The sequence below is a fragment of the Trichosurus vulpecula genome, chromosome 6 (genome assembly GCF_011100635.1).
Source record: "Trichosurus vulpecula isolate mTriVul1 chromosome 6, mTriVul1.pri, whole genome shotgun sequence".
Lineage (NCBI taxonomy): Eukaryota > Metazoa > Chordata > Mammalia > Diprotodontia > Phalangeridae > Trichosurus > Trichosurus vulpecula.
The window spans coordinates 112693264-112718727 of record NC_050578.1 but is presented as its reverse complement, the minus strand read 5'-3'; the positions used below and the strand labels follow the sequence as shown (position 1 = coordinate 112718727).

At 39.4% G+C, this 25464-nt stretch overlaps 1 protein-coding gene across 3 annotated transcripts in view; it reads right to left on the bottom strand.

The window, feature by feature from the left end:
* Positions 1-25464, bottom strand: part of INPP4B (inositol polyphosphate-4-phosphatase type II B) — a 471298-nt gene that overhangs the window by 60187 nt on the left and 385647 nt on the right. For all 3 annotated transcript variants that reach the window (XM_036763284.1, XM_036763286.1, XM_036763285.1), the window contains 2 exons: positions 11903-12015; positions 4569-4723 (listed from right to left, as the gene is read on the bottom strand). In XM_036763284.1, the coding sequence (XP_036619179.1) occupies positions 4569-4723; positions 11903-12015 (268 nt within the window). The remainder of the gene's footprint in view (positions 1-4568; positions 4724-11902; positions 12016-25464) is intronic.

The window sequence follows — 25464 nt, the reverse complement described above, 5'->3', positions numbered from 1 at the left end:
AGCTTCAGTTTTCTCATTTGTAAAATGCAGTGGTTGAAGTATATGGTCTAGATACCTTCAAAGTCCATGATTTATTCTTCAGACATAAGGTGATTTGAATCAACAGCTATTAATGTGTCCAAAATAGAACTTATCATCTACCCTTTGACTGTTTCTTTCTTCCAAACATTCCTCTTTCCATTGAGGTCACCACTGTGCTTCCAGTCACCAGTGTATTATCTTGAAATCATCCCACACTCTCCCATCTCCCTTGACCTCCATCTCCATTTACTTGCTAAATCTAGCTGCATGTCATTCACATGTCGCCTTCTTTGCACTTTCACAAGATTACCACCATAGTTAAACCTTTTTCATCTCAATTGCACTATTATACTAGACTGTTGGATTCCTTCATTCTAGTCTTTCTTCTTCCTAATACAACCTTCACACAGCTGTCCAAATAATCTTCCTAAAATACAGGTTTGATCATCTTTTCTCTCTCAAAAATCATCATTGACTTTTTGTTGCTGCTAGGATGCAACCTACTAAGGAAACTAACTATAAAGTACTAAGCCTTTATGACACTTCCTAATCAGTCTTTAATTTGCCTTTCTTAATTTCATACTTTACTCACACACTTACATTCTAGTCAACTTGGACTTAAATTAGGTACTTCCTAAACCTGACTTTTCCCCTTACTGTACAAGCCCCTCTTCTTGCCTCTAGTGATCTGTCTTTCCAGTTCTGAATCTCGGGATCTTTTGATCCATTCAAGCCTTACCTCAAGTATCACATTCTTCAAGAAACCTTAGGTATCTCAAGTCTCGAATGACTTCAGATTTACTTATCTACATACATACACTCAAGGACAGTATGAGTGCCTAGGAAGAAATTTGTTATGTTCTACTCCCAGCACAAATTTTTGCACAAAACAATTGTTAAGCTTGGTTTATTGAAGTTGGCTAACATCTGGCTCCCCCATGTAACCCTCATTTATGATAAGAAATTTGCTTGCAACCCCCTTCTTCCTAATTTGATGAAAATTTTACCCAGTCTCTTTGGAAATTTTAACCTTCTGACATTCCCAAGATAGTGAGTGGGTCTGAATGAATGTGGTTTTATTGGACATAGTGCCATGTACATACTGAATACTGGAGCTGGAAGAACCTTAAAGAGGGCGTGGCTCCCTCATTTTATGGAGAAGGAAACTGGGCCCATGCAGACAGAGTGACTTGCCCAAGAACACAAAGAAAATCAGCGGCAAACCTGAGACTGATTCCCAGATGTGCAAGTTACATTTCTGTCCCACTACAGACACTGCAGGTTACACGAAAGGAAAAGAGTTGTCAAAGATGAATGCTCACCTTCCAAGTGAGGATTATCACAATAAAGCTGCTGGAGTTTCTATATGGACATTACATTTTATAACTCCAGAGAGGAGGTAGCTTTTTCTAACATAGAAATTAGATTACATTCACCTCTCTCATTCATCATAAGTTCTCATCACCTCTGTTCTGCTATTGGTTGTTTTACTTCCTTGAATTCTTTCTGGATTTAGGAATCATGCTTTAATCTCATAAACTGAATTGACCACCTGAGAAAAATCCTGTTTTTCATAACTGTTCACTATGAAGGCCTTCAAAAAGGTGGTTGATATTGTGTCCCTTACATTTGAAGGGGATTGATTGGGTGATAAAGGAAGCTTCAGTCACCTCTTGATTTTAGTAATCAGTGGTGTAGGTGAAGTAGGAACCCCCTGGGGCTAACCGGATGGAGTGTGTTGAAAATAGAGATGAAGTGGGTGTGTTTGTTCAGTATGGTGAGCTGATACTGAAACTAGTGATGTGAACACAGAGAGGCAGAATGGAATGTAGATATGATAGTGCAGAAAGGTGAAACTTGATTTAAGGAATATAAAATGAGTGAAAGATGAAGGTACTTCAAGCCCATAATCACAGATAAGCACACAAGTTCTAGTGCAAAAAGAGATTCCAGTTGTAGGGACTGTGATAAGAGAGCCTTGTTAGAGATTGGGTATTAGGCTTATTATAGTCCTGAGATCCTAGTAAATTCAAAAAGGGAAGCCAGAATTCCTGGGTATCAGGGAGGAATATAAATAGTTCCACATCAGAATGAGCATTTAAGTGGGCTATGAGACACTGCAGAGTGAGCTTTATCAAATGTCACACTTATAGCTCAAAGTGGGCATGTGGTGCCTAGCTTTTTAAAATCTTCCTTCCTATACTAACAGGCTCTTGACTATTTCTAGAACACCTAAAGATGTTAAACTTTTCTGGGGTTATTGTCTGTTCTGGAGACAGAGAGCCTCACCCACCCACTCCTAGACCAGGGGTTTTGATGCAAACTTAAACCAGCTCTTGGTAGAAAGAACACTTAGGGAAATGGTAATTCTGGGCTTTCCTTAGGAATTTTATCTGGCTCAGGTTAATCTGAAGGGACAGTTGGTTACAATTTAACCTTGTATGGTGGTTCTTCAATTAAAGACAGGAACTTTTGGAAATCACGGAGAGTTTCAATACCTAGGAGCTGGCCAAGGTCCTTTTCAGATCATAATTTCTTGAGATATTTTTGGGGGATACTTGAAATTACTCAAGGGTTTAGGGTTATGGCCTCAGGTAACCCACTCACAAACTGGTCTTCTAACTTGTGGCTATGACTGACTTGTCTTCATTCTGGGAGAGTATGCCATGCTATGTGAAGTTCAGGATTGACATCATTTCCTTAAATTGTATGTGACATAAAATATATACTTTTATTCACTAGTTATAGGGATATGGCCTGGATCTATAATTTCACTGATATGGGGAAACAACTTTTCTATCACTTTCAGTCTTGGAGAGTTGCTCGGAGGATTGAAAAGTTAAGTGACTTACCTAGCGTCACACAGAAAGTATGCGTCAGAGGCAAAGCTTGAACTCTGAAGTTCTTAGGTCTAAGGCCCTCTCTCTCTATCTGCTACCGCACACTACCTCAAGGTATATATTCTAATGTAATAGTACAATAGTACTTTATTTACTTTCATTTGCCCATAACCTCAAACAATAGCTATACATTGGTCATATTACCTTTTCAGATAATGTATCATATTCATTTAAACTGTTGCTAGTCCACAGGGTTTATCTGACCTGCATATCAAATACTCCAAATGTTTTCATTTTCAATTTTATAAAACCCATCTTGTCAAATTCATATGGGATTTTTTAATGAGCGATAAAGAACTGTACCAAAGTACTGCATCTAATGCTTGGATGAATATATATTTGACATCAACTTAGTGGATTTCTTATAGTCAAGGTATCTGTGTCAGGGCTCTGAGATATTCACTTGCATTGATCCAAAAATGAAGAAATGAATGATGAAAATGACTAAAAGGATATGAAATAGGAAAAAGTAAAGAACTTTAGGGATTTCTCCTGAGAGGGGAGTGGAAAATTGTAATCAGAATAAAGGTAGCACACACCACTGTCAGCTGCTGTCACTAAGCTGCTGCATGGATAAAGGGACCTGGGAGGCTAATGACATTCCAGGGAAACTAGTCACTACAATGTATCACATAGAAGTACCAGGCCAGGGGCAGGGCAGACCTCGCCACCCATATCATGGGTACTCTTTTAATCCATCCTTTGTAGCAAAGAGACAAGTTTGTTTAACTTCTTAATTAACGTCTGTCCTTGCTGACAGACATTGTGAATGAGGCACTTTTTCTCCATTACTGCTTTGACTCTCGATTTAATTACTTTGGAAATTAATCCAGAAGCATGACTTTAGGCACAGCATTTAAACCATCTGTGTTGCTACACAACATTTTTTCCAAGTATCATTCCACTCTCCTGATGAGTGATATGAAAAGAATGTAAGGAAAGAGGTTACCAGTGTAAAGGCAGGCACTGCAGGGGAGGTGTGTTATTAATCACACCTTTGGAAGCCTGGGCTTTATCTAAGCTGTATGGAGGTGTTATTGGAGATGACTCAAAAAAACTGAGTGGACAAGGGATCAAGCTTTGACACTAACTAGTTGTGTTGCCTTGGGCTAGTCACCTACCGGGACGGGACTCAACTTCCTCATCTGTAAAATGAGGAGATTAGGCCAAATGATCTTGAGGTTTCCATTCCACACTGACATTCTAAGACTCTACAATTTTCAATACAAATGCTTTTCAAAAAAGGACATATTTGATTCATTTGCAAAATGATGGCACTGGACCTCGTCTCTGAGGTTCCTTCCAGCTCTAACATTCTCTGCACACATACCTCTAGACTCATATCTTAATGAATCATGGTGAAATATGTTCCCTTTTATTATTAAAAATGAGAATGATCCCTTCCTCCCTCCCTAGCCCTTCACCAAAAAAAAATGAAGCTGAGGGTTCTTTTACAGACTAAAGGCATGTAGCAGAAGACATGAATTTCTTTTGTCTTTCATGTCACAAATGGCAAGTAATCAAAATCCTCTTAGTATCACTAAGTGTTTGATCACAGAGTGTGGCATGCATTTGAATTAATGAAGGCAGGAATGGCTGGGGGAGGGGTAGAGAAGGAAGAAGCAGAAAACAATAGCGGAATGGTACCTTCTCATACAATCCAGCGCCCGGATGAAGAAGTCCTTGTGCAGATGATGTTCATCTCTCAAGATGGTACACTGCTCGAGGGTAACTGACATAGACGTCCTGTCTTTGGCACTTTTACAACAGGTAGTTCGAATCCCATTGAGTTTGCGGCAAATCTGCAATACCAAAAATGGATCATGGCTTGTTCAAAGGCTGCTTTGAAGTATCCTAAAGCTACAAGAAGAAAGCAGTATGGTCCAAGTGGAAGAATTATTGACTTTGCAGTCAGAGGTCCCTGTGCATTTGGGGCAGGAGAGTCATTTCACCTCTGTGGGCTCAGCATCTTGGACTACAACCAAGAATCACTTACCTGGCAAAATTAAGCGCAACACTTCAAGGGAAAAAATTGTCATTCAATGCAACAGAAGGATTTCAAGATTTCAAAGGAAGGCCAGAATTGAACAGAAAAATTGATCTCTAATATCAAGAGAAGCCTAACAAGGTAATATAATGCATACCACTTTACAAAATACCTTCCAAAGATTTGTGTTATTTCATCTTTGCAACAGATCTATGACGTTTTACCCACAGGGACACTGAGATTTCGAAAGGTAAAGAAGTTTACTCAAGATAATTCAGCTTAAAGGTGGTAGAGATCAGATTTCCAATCAGATCTCTCAATTCCATGTCTAATTTTGGTCCCACTGTATTACTCTTCCTCTGGGTATAAGAGTTTTCATTTTATAATTTCATTTTTTTTCATGTAAGAATTTTTTTCTAAGCAGTGTTGACCTGATTCTGGTGAGGACTGGCTAAGGAGGGATCTGGGTACTGACTTAAGGGGTAACCCCTACAGTGGCTGTGTTAGAACTACCACCACTCGTGCATGTGAATATGGAACCTACCTGTTGGAATGAAAGGCATTTTTTTCTCTAAGCACAAAAATGTTAACTGTCCTGTTTCCTATGCAGCCTATCAAGCAGCATCTATGAAATTGAAGTTACCCATCAAAATCTACCAATCCCTGTCATATCTAAATGTTCATGGCCTGCACACACCAACTAGCTCAGTAAGATGTTCAAGTAACCTTCCTAACACGCTGTTTCCTATTAAGGTTGGCAAACTCCCCCAATGGTTTTGTCAAAAACAATGATCAACAGAAGCTTTCAAAAGGCAATTCTGACACAAAGTTATTTCACAGATTGTCAGAGAATAGAGCATTTCTCAATATTGTCATGCCAACCTCCATCCCTTTGCAGACTCTCTATGGATGTGGAAGACATTCCACCCTCATCTTTACATCTAGCATATTTAACTTTCTTCAAGGATATTTGTGTGTACCACAACCTACAGGAAGTCTTTCCAAGATTTGTCCAGCCTCAAAAGTATTGGGTATTTTTCTAAACTGTGGAATATAAACTCCTTGAGGGCAAAAATGGTTTTTCTTTTTGTCTTTCTATCTGTGGTTCTAACAGAGTGCCTGACACATAATAGGCACTTAATAAATATGTCTTAGATTGGATTGAATTGAATTCATTTGAGGGCTGAAGTACCCATCCTCCCTAGTCTTAATTGAAGATTTCATTGACAAATCCATAAGGAAAAAGATTCATAAACATGCATTTTATAATTAAGATTAATTTCATTATATTATAAATTTTCTTTGTTTCTAACTTGAGAGAGAAATATGAAAGAAGTGAAAGGGGTGGGGGGAAGAAAAGTTTGACAGGGTCCTATGAGGGTGAGCCTGCTGGCAGCAGTGGTTGAAGGGAGCTGCTGGGTTGATTTGCTTGGTTGTCCAGCCTTTAAGTTAGTGTCTAGAGGTTGTAATACTATGACATTCGATGAGGCCTATTAAGTAGGCTTAGAAAGGAATTTTAGGACATATTCTGAGAGGACTATAGTATGTAGAGATAAAAGAGAGTCTTAGAAATCAACTCTCTCACTAAAAAGAATGGAGAAACTGGGGCCTAAGAAAGAAGGAACTTCCATCATGAATGTAATAAGTAGCAAAATCAGAATTTGAACTCAGGTCATCTGATTAAAATTCCTGTTTTCTATTTTCTTCTTATCCATTTTGCCAAGGGTTTTACTGGGAAATTTCTAGACCAGATAACTGCTTAAAAAATCAAGTTTAGGAAAGTCTGAATTACCCAGGGGAGTCTGAAAGAAAGCAAAGAAGACCACTTCTTTTTTACATCAACTGTTTTTACAACAGTTGGGACAACACCATCAAATATTCATAACAAACTTATTCCTCCTTAAAAGGAGACACCCCACAAAAAGAAGCAGAAGGAACCCTAAAGCCTATGCACTCTAGCTTGAGGTAGGTCAGAGAAGTCCTCTGTTCTGAATCATGAGACAAAATGATCAGGGAAAAAACCCAGAGATTAGATGGGCAATATTTTAGACCAGAATCTTTCTAGGATGGTTTCTCAATTGCTCACCCAAATCTGGAACCTTGATCCAATAATCTCTTTCAATCTCTATTTCCTGGATAGAGATCTCTGATTCTTGGGCTAAAAACTATGTAGTTCTTTGGGAATAAAGCAAAAATTGTACCTTGTTGGTAAAGAAAATTCAACAAAGTTCAACATACTGCTGAAGAACTCTGGATTTTAAAAGAATTCACTTAACTGAGCTTTTGTTCCCAGGTTTCAACCTCCTGTTGTTCAGCTATCCTGAGAAACATCATAGTGATACTAGATTTGGTTCTGAAGTTGGTGTCAGAGGGACCTAAGTTAAAACAATGCCTTGGATGCTGGTTTTTGTGGCTATGGACAAGTCACTTAACCACTTAGTACCCTAGAAAACTCTCTAAGGCAGTAAGCTGGACGGATCTGCATTAGGAGAGGACATTTCCTCATTGGGAGTGTCCCTATGTCAGTGAAATCACAGGTCTGGTGAAATGACTATACATACCTAGATACACATGTACATAAGTATGCATATATCCAAGCATGAAAGACGTCTTTCATAAGTATGTATAGATACGTCTGTCTTGTCTGTGTATGGTGGGGGTTGGGGAGAGAACAACAGGGAGGGGAAAGGGGTGGGGAAGAGAGTATAACACAGACTTGTGATTTCATTGTTGTGAGGAAACTCATTCCACTAAGGTAGATCCCAAACTGGTCTATAACTTACATTTATGAAGAACTGCCTGGGGACAACAACAGTAAAATAACTTCTCTGTTCTAACATAGGACACGAAACTAGGTCTTTATGACTAAAGAATTCTTTATACACTGCCATGATGAGAACCCTCCCCCCTTCCCCATTTTTCTCTCCCTCCCCCTCCTCCTTCCATCCCCCTCCCCATTGTGTCCATCTCTATCTATTTCAGCACAGTGTGTGCATTATATATATTTATCTATCAGCATAGTTAAAATCTTATAATGCTGCCTTTGAAAAGCCATGTTAGTTAAACTCTCAGTGCCACAGGCAGCTCAACAAAGCACTGAGTTGCAAAACAATAGCAAATACTGGTTGAAGCATCCAGCATCTAGCAGAATACCTGGCTCATCAAGGGCCCTTAAGGAATGTTGATTGATTGATTCAGGGAGACCCACACATTCCGATTTGTGCCTATATATGCATATGCATGTGTTCTGTGTCCTTGTGTTGGAAAGGTCTGGCATAAACACACATACACAGTATTATAATGTGGAAATACTGATTCTTATTACTATTGTCACAGTCTTGGGGGAAAGAAGGTAATTATTTCTCAGAACTTCTTGGGAACCACAAAAAAGTATGGAAAATACATGTGCGGCTGGAGCAGCTTCATGGTCTGGCACCTCTAACACTCTTCTCATAATTAGTCCTTCTACTGCTTGGTTCCATAGCCTTTGTAAATCATCTGGGGTGGGGGGGTGGGGAGGGAGCTAGGAAGGAAGGGGGGAGAGAGACAGAGAGAGACAGAAAGACAGAGAGAGACAGAGAGACAGAGAAGGGAAAGAGAGACAGAGAGACACAGAGAGTGATAGAGACAGAGACAGAGACAGACAGAGACAGAAAGACAGAGGGAGCGAGATAGAAAGTGAAAGACAGAGACAGAGACAGACAGAAAGAGACAGAGAGAGACAGAAAGACAGAGAGAGACAGAGAGACAGAGAGGGGAAAGAGAGACAGAGAGACACAGAGAGTGATAGAGACAGAGACAGAGACAGACAGAGACAGAAAGACAGAGAGAGCGAGATAGAAAGTGAAAGACAGAGACAGAGACAGACAGAAAGAGGGAGACAGAGAGATAAGGAGAGAAGAAACTTGGTTCCACTAGGAGTAATGACACACTTACTAGTAGTATGACCTTAAGCAATTCATTTTTATTCAAATTAATTCAAGGAGCATTTAGTAAATGCCTCCTTTGTCACAGGAATGGCAGTAGGTCTTCCGAATAGAAAAACAAAAATGAAACAATTCTGACCTCAAGGGAGGGGAAATTCTAAGAAGAAAACATTATGTACATGGCTAAGATTATACAAAAAAAATACAGAGTAATTTTAGAGAAGGGTAGAGTCCTAACAACTGGGGATAAGGGCAGCATTCACTGACATATCCCTAAGGAAAATAATCCATAATTATATTTTTCATGCTATATTAGGGTACATTTCATAACATTATAATTTTTTTCTGTTCCTACCATGAGAAATAAAAATGAAAAAAAAAGATGAAGGGCATATATAGGAAGAAAAGTCTGCCAGAGTCCTGTTAAAGGGGTTTCCCCCAGCGTGATGGTGTCGAGGAAAGCCTCTTCATAGATAGACGTAGTTGTCCTTGTATGAGTTCTCAGTTTTGCTCATCTTTGAAGGGCAGTAGGGATTCCAAGAAGTAGAGGTGAGGGAGGGTGCCATGGAAACTGACAGTCATGGTGACACTGGTGTTCAAGCCCGTTATTTCTCTTCTTCCACCCTAATTTTCCTCATACTAGCTCTACTTAGCCCACACAATTCAAGTCAACCAACATTTCTTTAGCCTCTACATGCCATGGATTATGCTAGGAGCCTACATTCTATTGGGACTTGCTATGGGGGAAGAACACTGACAAATATTGTTGCTGTTCAGTCATCTCAATCGTGTTCCACTTTTCATTGTTAAGTTGTTACATTCGTGTCCAACTCTTTGTGACCCCAATTGGGGCTTCCTTGGCAAAGATACTGGGGTGGTTTGCCATTTCCTTCTCCAGTTCATTTTACAGATGAGTAAGCTGAGGCAAACAGGGTTAAGTGACTTGCCCAGCATCACACATCTACTAAGTATCTGAGACCAAATTTGAACTGAGGAAGATGAGTCTTCCTGACTACAGGCTCTGCACTCTATCCACTGCACCACCACACTGCCCTGACAAACATTAAAGCATCATAAGAGCCTGAATTATTATCAATAGTAGTATTAGTAATATAAGAATAATAAACATTATCACAAAATCAACTATAATCTACCTTCCTGGGATATTGTGAGAATTACCAAGAATTTGAGGTGATTATGAAGCTCAGAAAAATCTATTCAAGAAACCTAAATCTAATATAATAGGGTGTTCAATGGAGCCACTTGCAATGAGACCTTGAAAAGAATGTTTCTTGCTTTTCCTTTTGATGTTTCTCCTTAGGACCAAAGAAAGACATGACAAGAAAGTCAATCTACTAGCCTCTGCCCTATTCTGTGTAAATTATTTTATATAGCCTCTTGCTGAATTATCTATGCCCTCTTCCCAGAGGGAGAAGCAATACTGTGTGTAATCAAAGGTTTGGCAACAGGAAAAAAAAAAAGGTCGGGTTTTCATATGGTGTGCTAGTGGTGCATTATGGAATCAAGTGTGTTCCAAGATTTATGAAACCAAGCTCTGGGTGGCATTAGCAATATGGTGCAGTAGCTATGAAAACAGTAGTCATCATAATGATCCTCAGGGTATCCCCAATTAGAATGTGAGCTTCTTGAGAGTAGGGACTGTCACACTTCTTTTTTTATATGCCCAGCTCTTAGCATAGTGCTTTGAACATAAGAGCCTAATAAATGTCTTTTTTCCTTTCTTCCTTCCTTCCTTCCTTCCTTCCTTCCTTCCTTCCTTCCTTCCTTCCTTCCTTCCTTCCTTCCTTCCTTCCCTCCCTCCTTCCTTCCTTCTTCCCTCTTTTCTTTCCCTCCCTCCCTCCCTTCCTTCCTCCCTCTCTCGATCCCTCCCTAGCATGAAGAAGGTTCCTGACAAAAGTCTCTAGAAGGACCTCACATATTAACTGACAAATCACAAAGTTACATGCCTTGCTTCACCCATGGGTACTTGAGCATTCTCTGGATGTCTGCCAATTGACAGCTAGAAAACTGCTCTTTGGGCTACCTAGATGATTCTTGTCCCCAATCCCTGCATGACCCAGCCTGGTATAAATCTAAACCAAGGATGAAACAGGCCTGAGAAATGAGGAGGCTCTTCCCCCTCCCCCCCGGGGTGCACTATAAGGGGAAGAATCCCATGCAAAGAGGCTTGTGTAGTCCTGAGATCTATGCCTCAGCAACAAAGCCTCTGCCGATATCTGTATTGATAAGACACATGTAGGAGCTCAGTAAAGGGATGAAATGGACAAGGGTTTTGCTGGCATTCGATATGAAAGTCATCCTTGGTGGAAACAAGATTACAGTCAGTTGTTGTTCAGTCGTGTCTGACTCTTTGTGACCCCACTGGGGGTTTTCTTGACAAAGATGTAATGGAGTGGTTTGTCATTTCCTTCTCCAGCTCATTCTACAGATGAGCAAACTAAGGCAAAAAGGGTCAAGTGACTTTGCTCAGGGTCACACAGCTAGTAAGTGTGTGAGGCTGGATTAGAACTCAGGAAGATGAGTCTTCCTGACTCTAGGATACTTTATCCACTGTTCCACCTAGCTTCCCCTTATATCACTATTAGTTCTCCATTATCTGTGCTCTCATGAGGGAAATGGCAATACTAGCATAGCACGGTGGCTAAATTTGATCTCAGGGTACCCAGACACATTTCACTTTAGTCCAAAATATTAACTGCCTTCAGTTTTCAAGAGAACAGCCAATTAACCAGCGGTAAACTTTACTTACTATTTTTTTCAATTCTTCTATTTTTCACTCTTTTGGTCTTCTGTTTCCCAGGAGTTTTGTGTGTGTGTGTGTGTGTGTGTGTGTGTGTGTGTGTGTGTGTGTGTGATTTATTTATTTATTGGTGACGGGCATATAGGGGGAGCAGTGATGAAAGAGTCAGGATGACAGGGAATGGAAGCAGCCTAGGTGACCCCCAGAACAGAGGAAAAGCCCCAAGCAATCCAGAGTTGGTCAGTTCTCCTCTGGAGCCCCAGGGCTCTCTGGTAAGGAGGGAATAAGTTTGACGCAAGGAGCTTACCGTTGCAGCCAGCCACATGATTTCTACATTCTTTCTCTTTTTGGCGTGGATATTTTGGTGCAGATTTTCTAGTAATCCTTTCAGATCATTTTTTTCTTGAAAATTGGATAGATCTGAAAAGAGGGGAGAAAATAAGTGGTGTTTACTGTAGCTTTTTGCCCTCCTCTGCTTTCACATCATCAGTTTTTATTTGTGCTCTATGTATGTGCCAACCCAGAGAAATTCCTTTACTTATTAACCATTGAAGTTTCTAGCCTTGACTCTGCTGCAAAGCCTCCAGGTCATTCTAGTTGCTAAGGCCCATACAAAACGCCAGTACTCAAGAAGGTCATGGGGTCATGGGGTCATTGGTGCTTTGAAGTCATTTTTCTAAGCCTCTTACTTTAGAAATGAGTGAACTGAGGTCCCAATAAGGGGCTGGACTTGCCTTACAGCTAGCCAGTGACAGATCTAGAACTGAAACCCGAGTTTTCCAAGCTCCAAATGTGACGTTCTTTCCATTGGATTACACTTGCCATTGAGAGGTGGTGTCTTAAGCTCAGAGTTCATTCATCTGGATTCAACACAACTCCTCTGAATCTTAGAAGGCTCAAGGGGGACTAGATGTTAGAATCTGCCTCCTCTGGTCCCCGCACTGCACTGATGATGGCGCTGATGCTCAAGAGTGGCAAGTGCCTCGCCACTGTGGCGAGAGTGCTGAATCAAGATTCAGGGAGGCTTGAGTTCCGATCCAGCCTCAGGCATTCTGTAGCTATATGGTCCTTCGCCAGTTATTTAACTTCTGTCTGCCTCTGTCTCTTCAGTTATAAAGTAGCGGTAATACTAGCACCCACTTCCCAGGTTTGGTGTGAGGATCAAGGGATATAACACTTGTAAAGTGCTTTGCAAAGCTTAACGTGCTACCAAAATGCTAGTTACAATCATAATATTACTAATACTGATATAATAATACTAATGCTAATTACCAATAATGCTGATACTTATTATTATTATAATTATTAATTTAAAGTCACACGGCTAATTGTGTGGCAGACATGGGTCAAACTCTAGACCAGGGACGGGGAACCTGGGGTCTGGAGGCCACATGGTTCCCCACTCCTGCCCTACTCTTCTGAGAGCCAGACCAGCATTCTTTCTTCCAAGCAATAAGGATACTTTATTATAATTAAGGGTTTTGCCAGAAGTCATCACTGTCACTCAATGTCCTGGCTTCTTGAATTTCCAGGTCTCCAGAAAAAGCAAACCTTGTTGATTTTTCAAAATGAGCCAGGTTAATTGCAAGTGTGTTATTTTATTAAGAAGTTTTTCTTGGTTATTTGTTTAGTGACAAAGATTATGAATCTTGGAAATAAAAATAACAAAAAAAGGTGGTGGTTGTTTTTTCCACGACACAAAGAAGCTGTTTGAGCTTAAGAAGCCCACATTTTTGGGAACCAAAGTAGAAAAGGTTCATCTGGCTCTGGTGTCAGAGGAACTGGGTCCAAATCCTGTCTTTGATGCCAACTGCCTGTGTTATCTTGGACAAGTCCTTCCTGTGTCCCAGTTTCCCCAGCTGTTAAATGAGGCTAGTCTAGATGACCTCTGAGATCCCTTCTTGCTCTCTATCTATGATTTTATGTCCTAAAGATGTAAAAAAATACCTGGTGGGAGGGAGAGAGAAAAGGAAAGAGAGAGAGAAAGGGGGAGAGGCACAGGGAGAGAGTCAGTGAGAAGGAGAGGGAGAGATGGAGGGAGAGAGGGGAGAGGAAGATTAGAGAGAGGGAGAGAGAGAAAGGGGGAGAGGAAAGGAGGCAGGAAAAAGAGAGAGAGAAGGGGAAGAAGGGAGAGAGAGAGACAGGGAGAAGAAGGAAGAGAGAGGGGGAGGAAGAAAGAAAGAGAGAAGGGGAAGAGGAAGGGAGGGAGGGACAGAGGGAGAGGGAGAGAGAGAGAAGTAGGGGGAGGGAGGAGAGAAAGAAAGAAAGGATGGAAGGAAGGAAGGAAAGGAGGGAGGGAGGAAGGGAGGAAAGAAAGAAAAGGAAGGAAGGAAAGGAGGGAGGGAGGAAGGGAGGAAAGAAAGAAAAGAAGGAAGGAAGGAAGGAAAGAAGGAAGGAAGGAAGGAAGGAAAGAGAAAGAAAAAAGAAAGAATGAGTTTTCATAGTGAAGTCAAGAGACTGATGGCAAAATCCCCACTTAGGTCAGGAAAGGAGGGCTACTATCTTCCCCAAAGCTATGAAAATGGGTTAACCAAAGAGATGACAACACCACAGAGGCAGTGCGGCATGCGGCATAGTGACTAGACCACTACATTAAGTCAGGAAGACTCAGAAAGACCAGGGTTCAAATCCCACCTGACATTTACTTGCTATGTGACCCTTTCTCAATCTCAGTTGTCCTATTGATAGAATAAGTAGAAGTGGTAGAACGAGGATGGTCGACATGATGACATTTCAGATTCGTCAAGTGCTAAATCTAGGATCCTGTGAAATAGCAAAAGGCCCCCAAAGCCCAAAGTCCAATCTGGCCTCTACCACTTGCCAGCTGAATGACCTTGCATGTGCCATGTCACCTGGATAAGCCTCTGTTTCCTTGCTTATAAATAAAGACGCTAACATTTTACCTCTCTCACTACATTCTTGAGCTTTATAAAGTGCTACATAAACATGAGCTTTCTTTCATACAGCTATTAAGCGTGCATTCAGGAGGGGACAGGATGGTGTAGTGGGAAGAGCCCTGGACTCAAGGGTCTGAAGAGAAGTGAGTTTAGACTAGCTCTGCCACAATTATATGTGTGACTTTGGACAAGTCACAACTTCTTGAAGACTCAAGTTCCTCATATGAAAAATCGTAAAGCACTTGCACCATCTATCACACGGAGCACCTGTGAAGAAAATGTGCTGCTGCAAACCTTAAAGCATTCGATAAATAGAAGCTCCTATTATTTATGAATCCCTGTGAATGCTGAGCACTCTCCTAGGTGCTGGAGGTGAAGCAAAGTTCTAATAAGACAGGTTGTTCAGTCATTTTTCAGTCATGTCCTGCTCCGTGACCCTGTTGTAGGTTTTCATGGCAGAGATACTGAAACGATTTGCCATTTCCTTCTCTGGCTCATTTTATGGATGAGGAACATGAAGCAAACAGGATGAAATGACTTGCCCAGGGTCACACAGCTAGTAAGTGTTTGAGGCTGGATTTGAACTTAAATCTTCCTGACTCCAGGACTGGTATCCACTGCTGCCCATTTCATAAGACACGGACCCTGATAATCATGGAGCTTATGGTCTAGCAGAAGGAGAAGACACTGATCATTATAATGGTTATCATAGAACACTTTAAGGTTTAGAAGCCACTCCAAGTGTATTACTGGTTTGGTCTTCACAACAACTCTGGGCTGTAGCTACTTTTATCCCCACTTTATAGATGAGGAAACTAAGGTTGAGACAGGTTAAAAGACGTCACCTTTGACCCTCACAGCATCCCTCTGAGGTAGGTACTATGACTATGGGAATTCTATTTGATAGATGAGAAAAATGAGACTAAGGAGTGACTTGTCCGATATCATACACCTATTACGTGTTTGAGACAAGATTTCAACTCGAGTGTTCTTGACTCCCCTACACACATACTGGAGCTGAAGACCTCCTGATAAACCTTGATCTACATTGCATGCAGATAGGCCTTCCTGTCCTAGCTTTCCTCTCTACATGATATTCCACAGCCCAGTACAGCTCAGGTACATTCTTTAAGATGCAGTACATCGTGCTGGAGGGAGTGCCACATTCAGAGTCAGAGGGCCAGGGGTCAGGTCTTTGCTTTTCTACTTATCTGTGTGACTTTAGACAAGATGCAAGGCCTGCTTCTCTGTGCTCAGAGCCTCCTCATCCATAATAGGAGAGGTTCAGTCTAGACAGCCTCTAGGGTTCCTTCTGGCTGGAAATCTCTGGCCCTGCAATTGGTTTGTTACTCTCATACATGGCAAAAACACAATTGCAATGCTGATCAATGGTGAATGACTTAGCTACTCTGAGCAAGACAAGGATCTTTAATGTGCCATGTATACATAGTAACAGCACAATTGTAATGATGATCAACGGTGAATGACTTAGCTACTCTGATCAAGATAAGGATTCAAGACAATTCCCAGAACCCTTGATGAAATATGTTCTCCACCTCCAAAGAGAGAACTGAGGAACTTTGAGTACAGCGTGAAGCATACTCTTTTCAATTTCTTTATTTTTACTTTTTATTGTTGTTACAACATGGCTAATATGAAAATGTTTTACGTGGTTTCACATGCATAATTGATATCATATTGCTTGCCTTCTCAATGGGTGGGGAAGGAGCTGGAGAAAGGGAGAGAATTTGGAATTCAGTTTTTTAAAAAGAATACAAAAAGTAAATAAAAATAATTTGGGGGAAAATGTTAAAGAAAAATGCCCCCCAAAATATCTTGTACATAAGCAGAGCACTTATTTTTTATTGGGGGTAGGGATCGAGAGAGTAATGATAGTGATACTTCAAACAAAGAAGCAAAGAAAGGACTGTCAATGAATAATTAAAAACATAAAAAAGAAAAGAGCCAGGCATAAAAATAAGAAAGGGGAACAGACACGCAGAGCAGTGTTGGAACTATCATGCTAGATTCGTATATATATATGTACACACACACACACACACACATATATATAGCTATAGATATACATATTTATGTACATATATGTTTATAGCTATGTATATTTATATAGATCTATGTATATATATACATATGTATCTATAGATACAGATAGATATAGAGGTATATTCATATCTACTTATCTATCCATCTCAATTCTAGGCTGTACATAGGGAGGATTCACAGGTTCATATGCTGTCCTATTCTGTTCTCTGAATAGGGACACATTTATTTCTCCTGATGTTTGTCAAGTTCATGCTAATTTTTGATGTTTGTCAAGTTCATGCTAATTTTTTTTTAATCCAGGGGAGTGGAAAAAAGAAAATATATCGTATTTGATTTTCCATTTATATGTCATGTGTTCCAATGGAATGTAAGCCTATAGAGGACCAGCTTGTTTCATTTTTGTATCTGAAGCCCCATTCTCACGCAAGGTGCCTTGCCTAGAGTAGACATTTAATAAGTATCTGTTGAATGAATAAAAGATATTCATGGGACTAACACAAGCAACAGGACTTAAGACCAGACAGCGCTGTAGACCATGTATTATGCCCCTCTACTTACAATTCCCTTGAAGTTTAAGTTGGAACAGGACAAATCTGTTTTCCTGGGATAGCTTCATTTTTCAAAGAGAGTTCAAGGAAGCAACGAGTGAGGATTCAGAGGCAATAGTTTCTCATGCCAGCCCTGCTTGCCTTGATGTGTAACCTTGGATAAATTATTTAACCCCTCAGTACCTGCTTCCTCATCTGTAAAATGAGGTTTATAACCCTGACTGGCTTCACAGAACTCTGGTGAAAAACAATTAATAAAACTCTTGACAGAGCATGCTGCAATATTGAGTTCTGCATCAACACTAAACAATCATAGAGGGGTTAGGCTGCTTCCAGGGAACAGTTGCAATGGTTAGAGCTGGTCTTCACCTGAGCCAGGAAGCCCAGTTCCCTTGAGGTGGAAGCAGGACTTTATCCAGATTATATCCAACAAACATGCATGTGTACACACACACACACACACACACACACACACACACATACATACACACACACACACACACACACACACACATAGCTTATCTGCAACTTTTTCTTTCTTCTGACTTAACAGAAGAGCCAGGCTAACACTCACTTTCCAACAATGTCTTTCCTTTACGCTATGCTGACTACAGATTTCTTGGGTAACAATATAGTTCTGAAAAGAATTTCTCTTTGAACGAAATTTGGTAACCACAACCTCACAGAGTGAGGGGAGGACACTTAAAACTTTTATCTTTCTTAAAGATGGAAACTTTTATGACTTTGCCAGTAAAACACAATTTTTACCAGGCATAAGACTAAAATTCAAAAGAGTAAATTCCATCTCATCAGATTTATTCAATTTTAAACAGAGCAACTATATTGTACCTTGATCTTAGTTTAAACAGTTAAACCTTGTTAGTGATTTTGAAAATGCAATCTTCTTCTGATCAAAAAGTCCAAGTATGTATATGTGTATATTGTGTGTGTGTGTGTGCATGAGTATCTATGTTCTGTGAACCATATGGTATAATAGCCCAAAAAAAGGGGAAACCATATGTTAGGCTGCATTGCTAGCCAGGGAGTCAGAAGGACCTGAATTCCAACCTGGCATCAGATGCTCACTAGCTGTATGACCTTGGGTGCAAGTCACTTAACCCAGTTTGCCTCAGTTTCCTCATCTATAAAATGAGATGGGGGAGGAAATGGCAAACCACCCCAGTATCTTTGTCCAAATGGGGTCACAAAGAGTCAGCCATGACTGAAGCAATGGACAACAACAACAGTATTCAGAAAGTAGCATCTATATTCTGCTATATTCTGCCATGGCCACAGAAGAGGGTGATAAGGATGGTGAAAGAAGACTAGAGAAAATACCAAATGAGTACTTGTGGATAGAAACTACAGTGAAGCAGATTTAGGATTTATGCAAGGGACAAAACCTCCAGGTAATTAGACCTATCCCAAAGGGGAATGGGTCTCCTTGGGGGGCAGTGGATTCCTCATCATGGAAAGTCTTCACTTTGCGGGGACGATGTAGACTATATTTTTGGTCATTTATAGATTGAAGCAGACAACCTCTGAGCTTTTGACTTATAGCCTAGAAGGCAGGCAAGACAGAGTGAATAGCTAAGACAATCCAAAATTACTGGGAAAGAGCTTAAAAGTATAGTAACTGGAAGCCTGGTCACCAAGCGGAAAGACAAAATGTTCCTATTACCATATTTAGAATCACTGTGATATAGAGGAGTGAGGACTGACTGGGGGTCAGAAAATCTATGCTGTTTCTTTGCTCGTGGCCTTGGGCCGCTGAGCTTTACCACAGAAAGCCACAGAAGGGAGCTGATTTCCTGCCGTACAAATTTATGGTTCACAACCCCAGCAGAGCCTTGGTGCTTGCTTGACAATCTGTCTAGTGTACTCAATGACTCTGCTTCCCATTGCCCACGGTGACAATTCCACTGCAATTCATTTCTCTTCACGTTCCCCACCACACATCTTGCATCCACATTTAAGAACAAATGACCACCTCCTACTTCAGAGGCCGGATGACTTCAGAGGCTGGACTCCTCCTCTTCTCTCCTCAAAACTTCTCAACATCACCACCTACTCTCTTCCTTTTCTCCTCTTTTTTACAGAAAAAAAGAAACTACTCCCTCTATCTTCCTCCCCACTGCTTTCAGGAACTTCTTTGGGTAATCGTTGGTTTTCCTCTCTCTAACTCACTCAGAGATCCTCAGTTTTTCCTTTTCCACTGGCTCCTTCTCATCTTCCTAGAAGTAAGCTCAGAACTTCCCAATTCTTAAAAAAAGCCAGAAGGCCTATCTTTCTACTCCATCCAGCTCCTACCTTTTCTCCTTCTTATTGCCAGTGTCTTTGCAGGAAAAAATATTGTCTCTTATCAAACAGCTCCACTTCTTCACCACCCACTGAGAATAATCAATCAATAATGACTCCATGGAATAACCTCCAGTGAAGGGAAACCCACTACTTCCCAGAGTAGGCCATTGCGTGTTTGGACAGCTCCTGCCCATTGTCCTTAGAAGCCTTCACAGGGTAAACGGAATTTACCTAATTCTTCTTCTACAAGAGAGTCTTTCAAATATCTGCAAGCCAATGTCATGCCCCAAGTAAGTCTTTTCTTCTCCAGGTTAAACGTCTCCAGCGTCTTCAAATCATCCTCACATGATACAGTTTTAAGCCTTTTGGCCATCCTGTTAGGCCTCCTCTGGACATGCTCTATTTAGCAAATATCCTTCTAAAATATTCCAGAGATATTCTTACCATTCATGCCTGCTAAGATTCCCTGTACTTCTTTTTTTTGGCTGCCATAGCATATAGCAAGCTTGTAGTCCACTCCATTCTTTGTCAAACAAATCGCTTTTGAGCCTCGTCTCAGTCTTGGATTGGTGAAGTTGATTTTTTGCAGTCAGGTATAGAACTTCATATTTATCCCATTGAGTCATCCACCAGGACACCAGGGCCTACCCAGCACAGGTACCTTGCCATATGCCCTACTGTTGATCTCTTTTTCCCTCCAGGAGTAATAACCCTTTGGGTCTAGAATGCCAAAGTTTCTTCTTGCCTTACCCCACCTCAATTTCCACCTCTTATACTGGACAGAATAACAAATGTATTTGTATATGTGTATGTGTGTATATATGTATATGTACATGTACATATACGCATATATATGTATGTATGTATATAAAAACCCACTACAAGACACTAGGCAGCAAGGTTTGGGGATAGAAAGCCAGCACTGGATAGAGAAAAAGCTGGGTCCAAGTCTTGCCTCTGGCATTGTGGGATCTTTGGCAAGTCCCTTAAACTCTCAGTGTTTCAGGTAACTTTCTAAAACCACAATTTGCTGAGAACATTTTGAGCTGCATTTAGTTGAGCGGGTTGAATTATCTGGGAGATTCCTGTCCTAATGATCCAGACCTAATGATCCTCGCCTATTGTTACTGGAATAGGTATCACAATCTACTCTCTTATGCTCCCACTCACTATCCCTGTGACTGCTTCTTGTGTTTCTCCTTTGTTTTCGAAGAGGACATGACATCAGGGAATGATGACATGACGACTTTGATTTGAGTGAGGTAGGGCTGTGCAAGGTCACCAGCCCTACCTTCTCCTCCAGAGTCATCTCGAGCCAGTGACCAGATATTCATCAGGATGACTAGAGATGACCCAGGATGCAATGGGAGACCCTGGCCCTTTTAGGGTAAGGCCTTTTCATCTACTTATTTAGAGTGAGATGGTGCCCATTCAGTGAATAGGCCTCTTTAAGAAGTGAGTCAAGGGATGGCCTCTTTAACTAGAAAAAAAGAAAAAAAAAATCAAGCTGGGAGGGGAAGACCCTCAGCATTGCTATTCCAAAGAGAAACAGTTACCATTGACATTCACTGAACTAAAAGCCTCTTTCCTGAACACTTCCCCATGTTTTATATCCTCCTATTTTAATGTGAGCTCCTAGAAAATAGAGCCGGTCTCATTTGTGTATTTGAATCCCTTAGGACCAAGCACAGGACCTAGGCACATGGGAATAAATTCTTCCACATTGATTGATTATCCTATAAAAGGTCTTTTTTATTAGGATAAGCCCAAGTATTTCAGCCTGTTGAGATGTCTCCAGATTCTGAATCTGCTATCCAACATCCAGGTTAGCTCTCCCAGTCTCTGGTCATGTGCAGATAGGATAAGCAGGATATATCCATGCCTAATGGTTTTCATTAACACCTGAATGGTATAATATATCAATTTCTCAACATGTTTTCCTTTCTCATCATTTTTCCTCTTCTGGTTCATCCTGCGATCTGATTTATCTTTTCTTATTTTTAGATTTGTTCATGCCAGTTCTCTACTCAGTAATCTTCAGTGGCTTCTAAGTAAACTTCAAGCAATTTTGCCTGGCACTCGAGGTCCCCTCCAACCTAAGAAGCCCCTACTTGTTTAGCTTTAACTCATAGTCTCTTTTATCCTTTCTACATATTGAAACACTAAGTGGAACAGTAGACAGAGCATTAGACTTGGAGTCAATGAGACCTGAATATCACCCTGGGTAAGTCACTTAACCTCTCTCAGCCTCAGTTTCCTCATCTTTAAATTGAGGATTTTTAAATTGAGGTAGTAGCACCCACCTCACAGGATTGTTGTAAGGATCAAAGGAGATACATAAGGAGAGTGCTTTGGAAATCTGAAAACACTATGTCAATAATAGATGTAGTTATTGTTAATGAGTATTACATTTATCTGTTTGTGTCTTATTAGACCTGTAAACTCCATGAGGACAGGGACCAAATAGCAACTGAAATAACTTTCTTCTCCAGGACAGAGCAATGATACAAGGTAGATGCCTAATATTTGATGACAACTTAAAATGAATCTTGGTTCTGCCATTGGATCACTTTGTGACCTTGAGATGTGAACTACTTTTCTGAACTTTGGACCTCTCAGTTGCGAAATGAGGAGCTCCTCTCCATACCTCCATTTAAGTACCCAAGTGAGACATGTCTTCATTTCCCAACCAATTGTACTCCTATAAACTTCTCCATCATCCTCCTATGGTGGGTACTTCCTCTCACTCCATTTTCAATCTCCTCTTTGTGTCTTTTCTATGATTAGACTGTAAGCTCCTTGAGAGCAAAGACTTTTTCCTTTTCATTTACGTATCCCTAGTGCTTAGCACAGTACCTGGCACATAGTAGGCACTTACTAAATATTTACTGACTAACTAGATGATCTGTAAGGTTTCTTCCAGCTCTGAAATCATATGATCACAGTTGTTTTCCAACATAAAATCTCTCCTTTAATTCTTTGTAAAAGTTATATAACAACGTTCATTAGCAAGCAAACAAATGCAAATTAAATGAAAGCTGATAGAGATGGTTTAAAATTGGAAAATGTAATTCTTTAGGATGCATTAAAAACTTGAAAAAAAATAAACAAAACCCCATTGAAACTGTTTCCTGAAGAATTATTTCCAAACTGCAAATTAAAAAAGCAATATAAGAAAACAAATATCAAAACTCTCAGACTGATCACAGCTGAATGATATCTTTGATCCACAGACTTTCATCTCTTTTCTCAAATGAATTTTATAGTTCTGATCACCCATGGCAAAAACTTGAAAGGTAATTTTAAAAATACATAAAAAGAAATCTCCTCTGACTCAGTTATTATGAAATGCAGACCACAGGACCTGGTGCTAAGGAAGGTGGTAGAATTATAATGGGCTAATTCCTTTGTATTTTTGTATTATTTTAAGGAGCCATGAATGAATTATTTAATGATGTCCAGATTTCTTGTGATAGCTTAGACCTGGTTTCTGAAAAAGAGAATTATATGTAAAATCATAGAATCATAGGATTGCAGAACTGAGAGACCTCAAGGCCATCTGGTCTAACCTGTATTTAAACTAAGCATTCCTTCTATAATATTGCCAATAAGTGGTCATATAGCCTTTGCTTGAAACTGTTCAGTGAGGCTTCAATCTTCTAAAATATCCTACCTCATTTTGGAACTACTCAAACTATTTGCAAATTTTAGTTTATATCCAACTTAAATCCATCTCTTTCTAATTTCTAACAGTTACTCCTTGTCATGTGTGTAGTGGCCAACTGTAACTGGTCTAGTGCCTCTTCCATACTTTAAAAACTTGCAGATTCCCTCCCTGCAATACACAACTATTCCACGTCTAAAAGACTTCTCTCTTCTAAGGTACCTATCCTTAGTTCTTACTTTCACTTAAAAAAAAGTTTGGTTACTTTTCATGTGAACTTAACAGTCATCAACAAATGCCCATTTCAACACATTAAAAAAAAAAGACTCCTATCAGAAACTGTGAACTTCTATTATGTACATTTTTAAAAAAGGCATTTCATATATAACTTAAAGTAGCAAAAAATATGATCTATTTGTCTCATTTTATATTTCTTTGTTTTCTTCTTTGCATTTGAGAAGATTTTATTAATACCCTTTTCTGGGTGTATCTGTTACTACCCTCTAATCTATTCTCCTCCTCCATTCCTTCCTTGTAATAAAATTAAAAAAAAAATCCTAGTTCTTTCAACTGATTTTCACATGGAATGGTCTCCTAACGTCTCAGCATCTTGATTGCCCTCCTTTCCAAACACTTAAGCCATAAACATGCAAAGCACATTGTATTAAAATGGGTGTACACTCAGGAAATTTTATTTTTAAAGGCAAACATTTATTGAATCCTTGGTCATAAAGGACATTATTTTTATTCATTTAACTAAGGAAATTAAAACAACTCAAGTATAATATAAAAATCCATACTGTAAAACTAAAGGACTATATCACATGATAAATTTAAAATACAAAGTCACTTTCAAAAAAGCCACCAGAATATGTCTGAGGAAATCCAGTCATCAATGTCTTCTCACCACTGTGATATCCAGAACTAAACACATTAATACAGATGTGGTCAGATCAGGGCAGTGAATGGCAAGAATGTTAGTTTTTTGGGCCTAGACATTATGACTCCTTCCATGTCCTTACTTGTTTTTTCTCCCCCTCATACTAAGTTTTCAGTTTATTATAAATATGTAACATAACATAATATAATATGATATAACATTATGTTATATATAAAAGATATAGATCTTTTTAATATGAAGTATAAAAGTTTATCCATTCTTCCCCATTATCTTCCATAACACAAAATAAATATTTGTCAAAGGATAAAAAGGGTAACACATAGTGGAGGAGGGAGGGTTGGAGAGGAAGCTAGTTATAAATAGAGGGGAAGAATAAAGTGAGAGATCCAGGCAAAACTGATGTAGTTATATTTTGGTTCTTGCCTTTGTGTCCTAAAATGGTACTTTTTATGACATGAGAAACTAGAAAGTTTTCCTATGCTCTCATGTCACAAAAAGTACCAAAATTCTGTCATTCACACTTCTTAGACTCTACTCAGCTGTATAATGCAGTTATCAAAAGCAAAAGATACAAACCTAAATGACATCCAGAAAAATGAGTGAATCAAAGAATCAACCACAGAAAAAAACCTGAAATTATGTGAAAAAAATGATAACAGAAAAAAATACCAAAATGTTTTTGATGTCACTAATGTCATCTTTAGAGGAAAATTCATAATTTTGAATGCATTCACTGACGAAATAAGAAAAGATTAATGACCTAAGCTCATAAAGTTAAAAATGGAGAATCCATAAACAAAAGCAGAAAATACTCTTGACAATTGGGGCAGAAATAGATAGAATGTAAAATAAATATGATAAAAATAAGAGGTAAGTTTCGTGGGGAAAAGTAACAAAAATCAACACATCTTTGGCTCACCTAATTTTTAAAAAAATTAGAAAAAACATAAAAGGATCAACAAGGTAACTTCATAAGAGAGCTAATTTAAAAAGAATTATCAGAACCTATAATAGTCAGAAATAAGAGTTTGAAGGGAATGATTTTCTATAAAATATAAAGTATTGAAATTAATGAAACAAAAAACCGAGATCTTAAACAAGCCAACTTGGAAGTAAAAATGAACAATCCAAATTGGGATTAGACAAAAATGGGGATTACATTAGATATATTAAAGTGATTAATATCTATTAGAAATAAATCATCCCCAATAACTGATTAAAAGAAGTCATTCCACCTAACTCCTTTTATGAGATAAAGTTGGTTCCAATAGCAAAACCAGGGAGAGATAAAGCAGAATAGGAGAATTAAAGGCCAAGAACACTAATACATATTAACATGGAAATTTTAAATGAAACTATATACCATAAAGACTATATTGAAATGTTCAAAAATATTTCACTACGGAAAAAATGGATTTATACCATGGAAGCAACGATGGCTCAACATCAAGGGGAAAATCAGCATATTTTCACATTAAAACCAAAAACAATGAA